Genomic DNA, 14,106 nt, shown 5'->3' on the forward strand with positions numbered 1-14,106 from the left:
AGCCCCACCTAAGTCAAGATTCCATGCAATTTTAACCCTTCTGACAAACTCCTTTAAGCTTATTTTAATATTAACCTTCATATTGTCAGCAAGTAGTGAAGCACCTCCTCTATACACACAGTCTAGTGGAAAGAGAAGTAACAATTCAGCAGAGGGTGTATAATTATAGAAAACATTACTGTAACCTTACTTCAGCTCTCTTCAGCATCTCCCACTTATTAAGTATCTTCATGGCAAAAACCTTATCTGCATTCTTCAATTTTACTACTGCAACCTGGAAAAGATAAATGAAAGGTAAGTTAAAACATGAAAACTCATATAGTTTTCATTTTTAATGAAACCTTGCAGTTTTGGAGGTTTCTTTCTTCAGTGTTCTGGACACTCAGCTTCACTATCCACATAATACCGTACTATCACCATCAAGAAAGAGTAGCACCACAATAGTACAGGGTAATTATTCCAAGCCTATTTTAAGATTGTATTATGTATCACTTTTTCTTAGGTGACTACAGATGACCGATGATATTTCTCACCATCACACTTCTTGTTCTGTCATACTATCACGAAGCTATCACTGGCTGTATGCTGTGTGTTCTTGGATTTCAGTCCTCGCAATATTTTAAATTACAGAACCACCAAGAAAAGACAAGAATGTAGTAGCTTCAAAAACAAAATAAACAATATTTCTAGGTTTTAGACACAAATTAGACTGTAGGTTTGCCATAAAACAACATCCATTCTCATTTCAAATAATGCACTAGACTTTCTTCAAAGATATAGCGATGTATTACTTTGTGTTTTTCCACCTGAAGTTCAATGAGCTCTATCATGTCTGTTGTCAGTGATAGGGAAACAGTGAAACCCACATTCTCTAGAAAAGTAACACCTAGGAAACACAAGCTCCACTCCCTCTCATTGCTTCTGAAACAATATATTATTATGTAGACCTATGGTATCTAATAACAAAGCCAACCGACACAGTCCTTTTCTGAGAATATTATAGTTTTGTTGCGCTGTAATAAAAGCTAACATGGAATATTTTTAGGGAAGAGGGAGGGAGGAAGTTTACACAAACGTGTTTTCAGAGTCAGGCTTTGCTGGGTATGGAAAGCTAAGTGTCTTACCCAAAAAGGTCACGAGTCTGCCACAGACTCAGAGCTGCTGATGAGAACCAGACCAGACCACTACACTACCATCCCAATTACAGAGAAGTTCAACAATCAAGACACTTCAACAACCAATCTCCCAACTATCCCATTCTGCCTCTTTGCTTTCAAATAAATCTTAAGGCTGAAGGAGATAAAAGTTTATTTGTGTGTGCATCTGTTTACAAACCAACATGCTGTCACACAGATTATCATCATCTTCATCCTGCAGGCCAGGGACAAAAATACTAAGGTTGAATCCTATATTCCTTCCATCTCTTTCATAATCAGTAAACAACCTATGTGTGAAGACAGTGATAACGGAAGAAAATACAGGATCAGACAGTTTGAAGAAAGCGTCATACAAACCTCTTCCAACCACCTTCAAATGTGGCAGCAGCAGCAGCTGCTTCACAAACCTGGCAAAAGTGCAGGTTGAAGGACTGCAATACTCAGATGTCTAAACCAAAGCATATCTAAAAGTGTACCTCTTGCTTAGCTACAGATTCACAGACGAAGCAGCTGTCACTTCCCATATGTGCAGCAATGCATTATCAGCCCTGCTCCTGACACTGCTGCCTTCTGGGGTTGCAGAGGAGTGGGAGGACAGAAAAAAAATGAAGACAGAAAGGTACTATATCTACTTGTTTAAACTAGTTTATGAACTGAAATTTTTAAGGTTACTTCATGCCTAAAAATTGAGGCTCAAATCCAGACTTGGGATCCCTCACAGTACTTTCATATTTGAAACACAAGAATAGATTGCTACTTTAAACTATAAGTTTAATTTATAAAGAATGTCTACTCTTGCGTGCATGGTACCTCAAGACCAAGCATCACAATTTTCTGTAGGAGGGACAGATGAATCCTGTGCAATGACACATAACCCAGAACGGATTTGTATCTTGAGTGTCCTTTTACTTCACTAGCTAAACCTAGCTTGAAACTCTGATAAGCCACATCTGTACGGATTTCTAATGAGAAATGGCAGGAGGAGAAAGCCTTAACATTGAAACTAGCAAGCACTCAATCTGTATCATATCTTGGATGACAAGGACACCCTCTGCATAATGCAGTCTGTGGCATGAAGCTACAAGTAATTCTGCCCTAATGACCTTTAAGGGTTTTGTGACTATTGTAGTGAAAAATTAAAAGGTTGGACCTAGAGCTGACTAGACTGCGGCTGCTGCCCAGGACAAAACCTGAGTTTTTTCCCCACCATTAACCATTGTAGTACAGGCAGCCAGAGGCATAAGATAATACACGTATTTCAAGTCCAACTTCAGGATTTCATTTCTTGCCTGCAGCATGCTCATGAAAGGCTGTGCTATTCTGCAAAAGATTTGGCTATTGACAGACATACGCTAATTGCACAGCTGCCTAAATCTGTAGTCTTCTCTACAGAATTCACTTGGACACAACCAAAAGAGCTACAGCACTGCCTGGAGTGCAGGGCTTCAATGACAAGACTGGGGGCTTGGTACCTTCTGTGAATGTGTAGTAGTATTAAAGGACGACTAAAGAACAGAAATAGACTCGTGTTTACCAGCTGTGTTTACGATCAGTCAGCAGCAGCCTTTTAGTCTGTGAAAGCCATTCATATCATTCCATATCAATAACCACCACAAACACAAAAAAAAAAAAGATTACAAACATCATTTTTCTGCAATCACAGCATCTTTTGGGGAGATGTCTCGGTGCTTTAAGTAAATTCTAAAATGCTTATTTCAGGACTGTGAAAGAAAAACCTGACACTTCAGCAATGAGCAGTCTGATGCAGTTTCTAATTGTAACAAAAAAATCTGAAACATGATTACAGACCCAAGCAGTATTTACATACACACACAGAGGTATATACTATACCATATACACACAGAGCACTGTTCTGATTTTCTCCCTCCCCCAGTGAAGCTGTCAAAACAGAGAAAAGGGTAATCATTCCTATCTAGTTATCCTGAAGTGTCTTGCTACTGGAATTTCTTAAAATTTGACTTCTAAAGGGTAGGGGTTTTTAAAATTTATATCTTCCTGTGAGCAGCCCAACAAAAAATGATTGGTATGTGCTGACGTAAACATCTTGGTTTAGTTAGATAGCTTAGATAGCTTCCCCCCCCGCTTTCTTCCAACAGTTTTCCGTATTTCCCACAAACAGCAGCACAGTCTGGCATGCTGTCAGACGCTTTCTGCCCCAAACTTGGTTACTTGTCTCTATGGTACATGTCTGCACATTTCCTTTGCTTCAAAAGGAAAAGAAAAAAGGTAAAACAGAAGCCATTAAAACTGAGGGGGAAAAAAAAAAAAAAAAAAAAGAGTAGGAGAGGAGAGAGACAGAAGACTCAGCACTCAGCATTGGTTTTCTTGTTCACCAAGAGTAGGCAGCCCTCCAGAAACAGCAAGAGGGAATGTTACTGTTCATAACTGGATGCCAAAATTTAGGAGTACCTAACGAGTTCTCAGAGCTACAAAATTCATCATCTTTGGAATATCAACAACATAATGACATAATATTTGCTTGCATAAGCAAGCAGTGAACTTTTTTTTTTAAAATGAATAATAGAATCAACAGAGAATTTCAGTATTAGCTACAACCTTCAAGAAGCCGCACTTTTATACTGCTGAGACACACCACTAAGAGCTGTTGCCCAGTTGCTTCACCTTTCCTAGCAGCATTCTTCAACTCCCAAGTTTAAAACTCTCTTGTTCAGAGCTGTTTGTTAAGTTTTCCAAACCATGGTGCCCGAAGCCAGCACCATGAAACACTTGATGCCCACGTTATTAATTTTACCAGGATAATCCTCCTCCTCCAAGCAAAACATCTGTGTTTTCTAAAGACAGCGTTCTCCTACATAAAATTTTAAATAAGTAAATGTATGCGTGCAGAGGGAAGGGGCACGTCTTTAATTTGCCATCAGAAAGGAAGCATTCTCAGACTGGCAACAAGCAGGGTAAGGGGAAAAAGAAAACTAGGAACAATGAACTCTTACAGTTACAAGCAATAACCAGTTTAAATTACTTTTTGTCTGCATCAAACTTGTAAAAACAAAAAGGGAAATATTTCTTGACTATGCAAATTGAAGAAATTGAGGAGCGTAAAATCAAAATAAGAACAAGTCAGAGTCAGTGCCAAAGAAAACTTGCACCAAGTTTGTAGTCTACAGAATTTCAGAATTATGTTGATTCAGGAGACAAAAATTACTCCTCCCAGTAACCTAGAGCAACCTTGCTCTCATTTATAGTTTGCTGGAAAGAAAATGCATTCTTCCAGATTTCCTAATCTGCCTCAGTAAACTACCGTGGTCTACTGAATCATACAAGTACTTTACAATTTAATATTAATATAGTTTTTGGTGGCTTAAGTGGCAGTAAAATCTGATGGCCTTTGTTTCAACCTTGCTCAGATGTTTGCTGGATATTTTAAAGGGAAATTAGGAATTTCACACAGAACCTGTTTTCTTAGTCAAATGTCTGTGTAGGACTTGAAACTTGTCTTCTTTAAGCTAGCAAGAAAATCTAACATATATCCTTGCAAATATTTAGTAAGTCCTACTTTAAGAACATCTTCATTGAGAGAACTTCAGTTTTCCCCTTACTGAAGATTTTGACAATGAAGTAGAGTCATGCTGTCTTTCTCAGATAAGGAACTGTAAAGAAACACTGTTCCCAAAAGAGGGGAACTAACCGATTACACAGATTGTCCCCAGAATAGGATGGGGAAAGTTACGCTCCCACTATTCATGGGATGATTCACCACAAAGAAGCTTCCTGAGAAAGGACTACAGTTTGTTGGTTTGGGTTTTTTTTTTTTGTGGTTTAGCTGCTGTGGAGTTTGATGCTGATTTAGCAGACAAAAATTACTTCTCTTGAAAACAATGTACGGCTGGTTTCACATATGATTCTTCTGGTAAGAAAGCACCCATATCAGTGATTTTTCTTACATCTTATACAGTCTGTACATGAACTCAGCTGCAACTACTGTAGCAGCACTGAGAAAAGCCAATGTTTTAAGCATAAGCGTTTACACCAAAATGGGGAATGCAACACTCTGTGGCAGAGGTTCAGACTAAAGATAAATTATCCATGAGTAACTTCAGCCTTCAGTCTCTTTTATAAAGAGGCATTACTCCAGATGGAGCAAAACCAAAAGTGACAAAGTAGCTAAATAAATACTATTCTTTCATTGTTATTTTTACAGTTGCCCAATGATGACATTTGCATGTAGGCATTAGAGTATGTAGTGACATACACTACAGTAAAAATTCCTGTTCCTTACACAGTACCTACAGAAATCTATTCTTCCATAACCACAGACTAGTGAAGGCTAATTTTCACACAAGATGCAATTTGAGTTTCAGTTCACCTGTTTTCAGGCAGTATGGAGTACCTTCTGCAGAAGCTTTACTTACTATCCCCTTCTGTAGTATACTTGGCTATCAAAAATTCTAATATTTATTTATTCAAGTTTCCTCTACATATATAATATATATACACACATATATAATCTGACATGCCTAGTGTAAAACATAGTGATCAACAGCCTTGCTTGGTGACTTCAAATAAGAGATAGTTTAATCATTAGCAGCAAAAAATTGTATAGTTTGATAGCAGTAGGTGACAACTGGAAAAGAAGCTAACATTTGCTAAACTCTTTAAAAGCAATACAGGAAAAATATGCAAACATCCGTTAAAAATAGGAAACAAAATGACAGGAATAGAGAGATTTCTCTGTGTTCTTCGAATGTCAGTATCAATATTTGGCTATTTAAGTTGCTGAAAACTACTATCAGACTACTCCGTTATTAGGATGATTAGAAATTATTAGATCTTTATACCATCAGTAACCCACTGGCCTCCACCTGCTGACTGGAAAGAATTACAGTCAAGCAAATGATTTATCATCAGACAGTTGAAACATGGTCTTTTAATCCATGGGAACTTGCCTTCTCTCAAAACTAAGAAACTTAAAAAGAGCTGTCAAAGAATGTATAAATCAAAATGTACTTGCAGCAAACGTTTGGTGGGCCTACAATATCCATGATGTCTCAATAATATAAAAACCCATACATCGGTATATTGCTATTAACTATCTCTTCAGTGATGCAGATTTGCAAAAGCATTATTCAAATTCTTCCTTCCACCTCCTTCACATACATACCTCCCCAAAGGCTCCTCGACCAATCACCTTCAGGATTTCAAAATCTTCTTTATGTAGTCGCATCTGTTTCACTTTAGATGTAAAAGGTTTGGCTGAAACAAAGGAAAATAATAATAATTAAAAAAAAAAAAAAAAAACAAACCACCAAAACAAAAACAACAAAACCCAAACAACCCAAAGCCAAAATAACCAAACAAGGTACCAGTAACATAAAATAGATGTAATCAGAGCCCTGAAAACAACAGACCGTTTTGCTTATATACCTTTACTCCCTAATGTAATGAAGTTTAAAGCTAGAAATAATGACCAGTAAGAGTGAAGCCAAAAATGCTGTGAGAAAAAGTTTTAAGTAAGCTTGCTTTTGCCTTTCAGTTTAAAGGGAAAAAGAAAAAAGTCAAGCCAACTATATATTTCTACAGTCTTTTGAGTTCACAGACATCCACTACATCTGTGCTATATGTTGTTAAGTCTGATTATAAAAGCAAAGTATAATATAATGAGCTCACTTTGGACAATGCTAATTCCTCTGCCAAACAACAAAACAATATTGTATTCAATGAAAAATTAAAAGGCTGATGAATGATAATTGGAAGGGCAATACTGGCCTAGACAATGTATCAAGCAAAATTTTTTGGAGACCACCTCTTCAAGATAGGGGACACTTAACAGTCAGTTCTTGGCTTCTGGAAGCAAGAACAGTTGTACTCAAGGTACTACCAACACATTCAGTGGAAAAAAACCCCAGGTGTATAAAGTTAGGCTTCATTTTCCTCCTCCTTCTCTCCTCTTGTATAGTATCTTTGAAAGCAGCAAGCAAAATAAAGTGTTGTACTGCAGCCAGGTAACTCCTGCACTCTTTGCAACACAGCAGTATCAAGAGGACTGTTGCCCTCTTTCAGCCCCATTCAGCACTACCACTAACAGGACCTGGATCATTAATACATGCTCTCTGCATGCATGCAAGACATCCGAGTTACTGATAACTCTACCTCAAAAAAACACATAACACAACCTTTGGTAAAGGAGGAAAAAAAAACCCAATACTTTAATTAATTAAGCAGGGAAAGGAGATCTTTTAAAAAAAATTGTTTAAAAATAATGTTTAACATTAACTCTACACAAATTAAATCTATTGCTACAACAGAAGCTTCAGTAAGTATGGTTCATAAAAGTTGCCTGTAAAAGAAGGTTGTATAACCCAATGTATACAGGACTAGAATGGGTCTCAGAAAACACTAAGTTCCGTTTCTGTCTCACAGGCAGTCTTTCTCAATGATCCTAAACAAGCAGCTTCAGATACTTCAGCCACAGTTTCACACCTGTAGAACAGGTACAGTATTTTTGTAACAGGCAAGGCACTGACCGTCACATACTTGGATCAAGAAACAAACAAAAAAGCACACTGTAAGGCAGCCATTTTCCATGGCCCATAAAAAGCTTTTACGCTTATGCTTTCATGGTACAGGGACACATCTATGTCCACTTCTATCTATACAGAGGCTGATGGAGTTAGTACAGCTGTATTTGCAGTGAAGAGTTGTAACAGGCATCACAGTGCAGAACGATTTATTCAGAATAATGTTTCTGAACAGAAAAGGGAGTTGGTTTTCAAAAGCTCCAAAAGCAAATGACCCTACATAACAATCAAATTTTATCCAGACACACCTGAGAACCCCAATTTGGGTTCTCCTATAGTTCAGTATTTTGTCTTTCTAATGTGATGAACTAATTCTGCTAAAAACATCAAATACTGATGCAGATAAACCATCATTCAATTTAGAATTTTAACATGCACCCCCTCAAGGCACTACAAGATCATTGTCCAGAAGCCTACTGTCTATTATTCAGCAAAGCAACTTTATAAACTGAGCCAAGACACAAGTTACCTGTATTTTAAACACCTAAAACACCCACAAAACTTCTTTATCTTAGTCCTTAAATTAGCATTGTAGATCACATCTGAAAAACAACAACGCAAAAACACATGGTCTTATGTTTCTCCTGTTAAGCAATATGGCACACCTCCACTGATGTTAGTGGTACAACGGATGAAATCCTTTAAAAATCTCACAGGTTCCAAAGTCTGAACTTCGTCAATTTTTCTAAAATTCATTTGTTACAGTTGTTATAACTATGGGAACATCTGCTTGTGATTTTAAAAAATTGGGTTTGTGTCCAAATAGTAAAGATGCAGCCATATGACACTGAGATTTTCACTTTAGGGATATCTTTACTTTAAATTTATAATATTTTGAATAAAATTATTTCATTATATAATTAAAATACAGGCTTAATATTACATTTAAAATACTTTTAAAATGTAATTACTACAGTTCCCAGAGATTCCCCAAACTTTCAATTAATCTTTAATACCTTAAAAGAAAGGTCTTGCAATAGAAAAAATAAGTGACAACAAAAAAATGTTCTGCCTTACTAGGACAGCCTCAGCTGTACTGTACCAAGTGATTTAATACACATATTAATACTACTGATGAATACTACTGAACAAATTAAAACAAGCCATTAAAGCCTTTTAACTTGAAAAACAACTGATTGAAAACAAACGTGTAGTTCTGAATTTCAACATTTTCTGACCATTATAGGCCTGGCTAGAGTACAAGGCAAAATATCTTGTTAACAAGCAACAGCATAGCTGTTTAAACCACAAAACTCTTCCTCACTTTATATTGTAAGGAAAGGCCTGTCATTCTTTAATTATTACATTTTGGAATCTTCCAGGGTTCCCATAGGGACCCTGGAAAAATAAACATCATTATAACTACTTCAGTAAAATACAACCGACTAAAATAGGTTTGGATTAGGTTAATTATTTGTAGTATCAGTGCTAGTGGAAAAGTTTGTAAACCCTTCTCTTCTATTTTTTTTATCACCTCTAGCAACAGACATGTCAACATATAGCCAAACAGTTTTATGAAGAAAGCAAGGGGGGGAAAAAGCAGAGCAAAGCAAGGGGGGGGGAAAAGCAGAGCAAAGCAAGGGGGGGGGGAAAAGCAGAGCAAAGCAAGGGGGGGGAAAAAGCAGAGCAAAGCAAGAAAAAAATTGCCCTAGGAACGTGCTCCAAATAGCTTGTTCCAAAAAAGGTCAATTTGCTTTATCATCAACGTTGTTTGTCTTCTGTGCAAACATCTGTTATTCTTGTGGCAACAGCAATCTTAAGCACAAAAAAACTTGGCCTGGCCAAGGATCTTGGAAGGCATATCTTCAGACAGCCGTTTCATACGTCCAGCTTTCCAGACTATGAGGTTAACAGGCGGACTTTTTGCAACCAGTTTGGCAATGTCATATGAGCTGTTACAAAGACAGCAAACTATAAGGTCAGGGAACGGTTTTCAGAATGCAATGGGCTCAAAGGGGTCCCTGCGATGCAGCTCTGTTAAAACATACAGGTACACAGCCCTCCCCTGTTAACTTCCCCATCTCCCTAAACAGAATAATCACGAAGTTAACAGAAAACACCACCCTCTTTTTCAGAAGGAGCTGCAGTTTCCTTGATCATTGATACCAGTGACACCCTGTGTTTGCGGTATTTTCAGAGCAAAAGGTGGTATGAGTGTTTCCTTTGGTACTTCATTCAACCTACAGAAATACACAGAGGGATAGCTGAATTTTTCCAGACAGACGTTCCTTTCCATGGTTGCTAGCCATGTGTGTTACAGATTAGGGACCAGCAGTTTGCTGTGCCAAATAGAATTCTTCCTCCTCCAAACCAGAGAGTAAGTGTGGGCAGCATGTTCCCTGGCTCCTCCTGGATTTTCAGCTTATCAGGAACCAAAGTTCACTACACACAACTTTCAAATTTGCCAGTATGTTCTTTAAGGCCACAAGCTAACAAGTCATACATAGAGCCTGTGGAGGAGATTACTCTGAAAGCTATTCTATGTTGCTATCTGTTGCCATGGAGGAGATGGATAGATAAGACTTTCCCTATAAAAACTGTTCTACAAAAACAGCCGCCACCCCACCTGGCCAATACTTCCAATCTCAGCCTGTCTGGGAACACTGCACCACCGCCCTCTTGGCAGAATTTCTTGCACTTATTCAATCAGTTCCACATGGCAAGAAAAACCGATCTCTCCATTCACCCTCAGGGGTAACCAATATACAGAAGTAGTAAGCTAAACTGTTTTTTCAAACAAGGTGAACCTGTCATGACTATTCCTTCAAGTTATTTAAGTCTCTGTGGGTCTTTCCCCACATCTTATATTCTAGCGGTTCATTCCATTTATGCTTATAATGCATTCAAAGAATAACAAAAAATAAATCAGTAAAAGGAAAATTCTACAAGTGTTTGAAATTTAGATTATTTTTTTTCCAGTTGAAATTTGACTGGAACTTCACCTGAAGTAACACGTTAAGCACATAGGAAAACAGTCAGCAGGACTCCAGCTGCCAAGCCAGGCTTACAGAGGAGCATACATTCTACCCCCCGACCCCAAAAAGGGAGGATTTTATTACAATTGCAACAACTGTCCAGCAGAAGAGAGGCAAAACAACGGGTTCTGCAGTAGTGATATTAAGCTTCAACAGTCTACCATATTTATGGGGTGGAAGCACTTACTAGCATTACTTACAGTATGTTTAATGCCAGGGGGTTTACTTGTTAAACTCTTGGAGATAGAAGTCCAGCTCCTGAAGAGCTGACACAGGCAGAACAGTGACATCGTTGATAACCCAATGCAGTTTAGTACTGCGATTATACGTGTGATGCCAAACAACATCAGAATGAGACAGCAGTATTGGATGCTTTATTTGCAAAGTTAGTCTCATGCTCCTGCCTTGCTCGCTCTCCCTCCAGCTCCCAGTGTCCGTCTGGAGAGTGTGGGGAGGGCTAGCCCTGAATTTCAGATTTTTCAGGGCTAACCTACTGGCTGGCAGGGAAGAGCTAGTGGTGAGCTCCTTCTCCCTCCCTCACCTGCTGTTACACCTTTCCCTCCCCAACAGAGCACTGCAGTGAACCACTGCTGCTGTAGGCATGCCTTGAAATTAGACCCAAGTGAGATGAAGATCCTGTTGACTGTTTAAAGGAAGTGCTGCAGACTTGGAGCAGCAATTGAAAATGGGTCCCCACAACTGATTTAAAAAGAAAACACAAGAGGACAGGACAGCGTTTAGGAATTCCTCTTGGTGCCTCACTGATGCCACAGCTGCTTTTTGGATAAACAGGCTGGCCAACTCTGCTCAGATGGAAGATTGTATCCTCGACTGGCAGGCCTCAGTAAGATACCCATTTCTTACTTCCCAAAGGAATTATAAAACATGCTTCCTCAGTGATCCAGGTATCACACAGCAAACCCAGCCTTCTGCCCACTGCCTTGTTCAATGTAAAACACCATGTCAAACTAAAGATATAGAAATTAAAAGTTGTATCAACCAAAATTGTCAACAGCAATGGTAAAAGTTCATTATGAAGGAAATACATCGGAAAAGAAAACAATGACCATGGGAAACTAGCAGCTTGCCATTTCAAGGCAAAGTCCTCTTTCCTTCACGAGTTAAAAATTATAAAAATACATACAGAGCTTTCCCATGCAAAGGAGAACCACACAACCTAAGAGACTGTCACTAAACTAAATACCAGAAGTCTCTCCAATTCTTCCTAATGCTGTCCTTGAAAAAATTTGAAAAAGGAAAAAGAACAGAGTAATACATTGATTGCCTTTTTTTTTTTTTTTAAGCATTCTGCAGTTTTGAAATTTTTGCTAAATTCCTGGAAGGAATTTAACTAGTGTTTTTATTTTACAGGCTCAGTCCAAACCCAAAGTATTTACTTTCCACTGGCTTCTATCAGCTGTGACTATGAAATACATAAATAGCATTTTTGAGTTAAGCGAGACCATAACTGGAGGTTTCAAAAAAAAACACAAACACCTCCAGAAAAGAGGTGTGAAAGGATACTCCTCCCAAAATAAACAGTATTTCTCAAAACAAAGGAGAAAGAATTGACAATCAGCAAGGCAGAGCCGCTTAAAGGTCAATTTAATTGAGAGGAGATGGATAAGAAATCTCTCCACCCACCTAAGACTGGCAAAACAGCACAAGAAGGCTTTGTTGCTGTTTCTGCCAACTCTCTGGAGGAAACCAGGGGCAAAATACTGTAGTCGACAGCAACAGCAGCTGAACCACAGAACATTAGCTAAGGCAATGTAAAAAATACAAGCCACAAAAACCCTTCTCAATTTTAACAGTTAGGATTCAGTTTTCACTCCCTCAGAACGCTTTTAACTGTTCATCACGAAAAATATGTTAAGTGCCAACATCTGTAAGCACGAGTTAAGAATCTGGCGTTTTCCAAGAATGAGAAGTATGTCCACAAATTCCTGTACTATGGTATAGACAGACACAATATTCTGTATCCTATTCATCTTGAGAAAAAAAAAAAGTAATCTGTTCTCATCCAGGTCAAGTAGAGATCATCCAGCCATCTTTGGCTACAGCTACCACAAGATTCTTCAACGAGAACATTACAGAGAGAGAAGTGAAGTATCTTTCCCAAACATATGAGAGTAGTTCTGTTCTTTCCTCCCCGGACTCAGATGAAAAATAATCCCTGCATTCATGAAACACCCACGGCAGATCTGGGCAACACTGCCACACCACATCAAGATATGGCCATTATTTTTTTTATATTACCATTCTTTCCCATCACAAGAATTTCAGTAAACCACCCTATGTTTAAATATTATTGTACTTGCAGCAAAGTGAAGTACTGAGCTTTAATTCATCCTGCTATGCGTTGGAACTCTGATGCAATTCTTGTAGCACAATCAGTAAAATCTTTACTATAGGACTCCTGTTCCACCTAGTAAAGAGGTTAGAAATGCTCTGGGAGCAAAACAAGAGCAGACAGGAAAAAAAAAGAAAGGTTTTGTGATATTTAAAGAACCTGAAAGGCTAGCCAAGGAGGAAAAGGAGAAAGGTGGTCTTACACTTATAAAGCAGAACCTTGCTTAGAATCCATCCCTCATGCTGTCACAGAGCAGGAGACAAGTCAATTAAAAACACACTTCTGACAGTCAAGCTTGAACTTCACATTCCTCAATATTTGACATGTAACTCAATATGCCGGTCTTTGACTGTGGAAAAAAATGCTAGTCATTTAAGATGCAAATGAAATTAATCAGACCCGTGTTTAGAATTACTAAATGTTCTAAAACATTAAAATAAACCAGACACCAAAAATTAATACTTTAATTAAAACTTTTAGTCCCTTAGTGCATGACTTATTATGTAGAAGAGAGATATCACCATGTAATCTGACTTGGCTCTTGAAAAATCCTATCTCATTGTTTTGTGAAATATTATGTGTTGGTGAATATCAGAGAAAAAAAATCAAATATTATGCAATAAACAAAGTGTGTGCAACCACACAGAAAATTTCAAGCAGAGAGGGAAAAAGAATGGGGTGGGAGAGAATGACTGCCTGTCAAGTAACAGCTCTCCACTCTAAAGAACAGGTATTTTATTACAGGCTTCCATTGCAGTCACATGTACGCTCTCAAGGTACCTGTGGAGGCATCATTAATTCTGTCATTTCCTTGTTCTGCATTTATGGTTTTGCATCCTTAATTAAAGAATTGCTCAATATATATTATTCAAACAATCCTCTCATTTCAAATAAAAATTAATCCTCTCTAGAAATTCTGCTACATCCTGTAATAATATAGGAGGTGTTTTCCCAGAAGTAAGCTAGTGACTTTGGTCCACAGAAAACAGGCATCCAGTACATGATCCTCACTGACTAACAGACCGCTGCTGCAGATTGTTGCTTTTTGCGTGGACCAGCACTAA

General features: G+C 38.1%; 1 protein-coding gene across 5 annotated transcripts in view; it reads right to left on the bottom strand.

Moving 5' to 3' along the window:
- Positions 1–14,106, bottom strand: part of CDC42BPA (CDC42 binding protein kinase alpha) — a 192,811-nt gene that overhangs the window by 124,355 nt on the left and 54,350 nt on the right. For all 5 annotated transcript variants that reach the window (XM_064446401.1, XM_064446398.1, XM_064446396.1 and 2 more), the window contains exons 3-4: positions 6,298–6,389; positions 191–274 (exon numbers count right to left, since the gene is read on the bottom strand). In XM_064446401.1, the coding sequence (XP_064302471.1) occupies positions 191–274; positions 6,298–6,389 (176 nt within the window). The remainder of the gene's footprint in view (positions 1–190; positions 275–6,297; positions 6,390–14,106) is intronic.

Source organism: Phalacrocorax carbo, chromosome 3 (assembly GCF_963921805.1).
Source record: "Phalacrocorax carbo chromosome 3, bPhaCar2.1, whole genome shotgun sequence".
Classification (NCBI taxonomy): domain Eukaryota; kingdom Metazoa; phylum Chordata; class Aves; order Suliformes; family Phalacrocoracidae; genus Phalacrocorax; species Phalacrocorax carbo.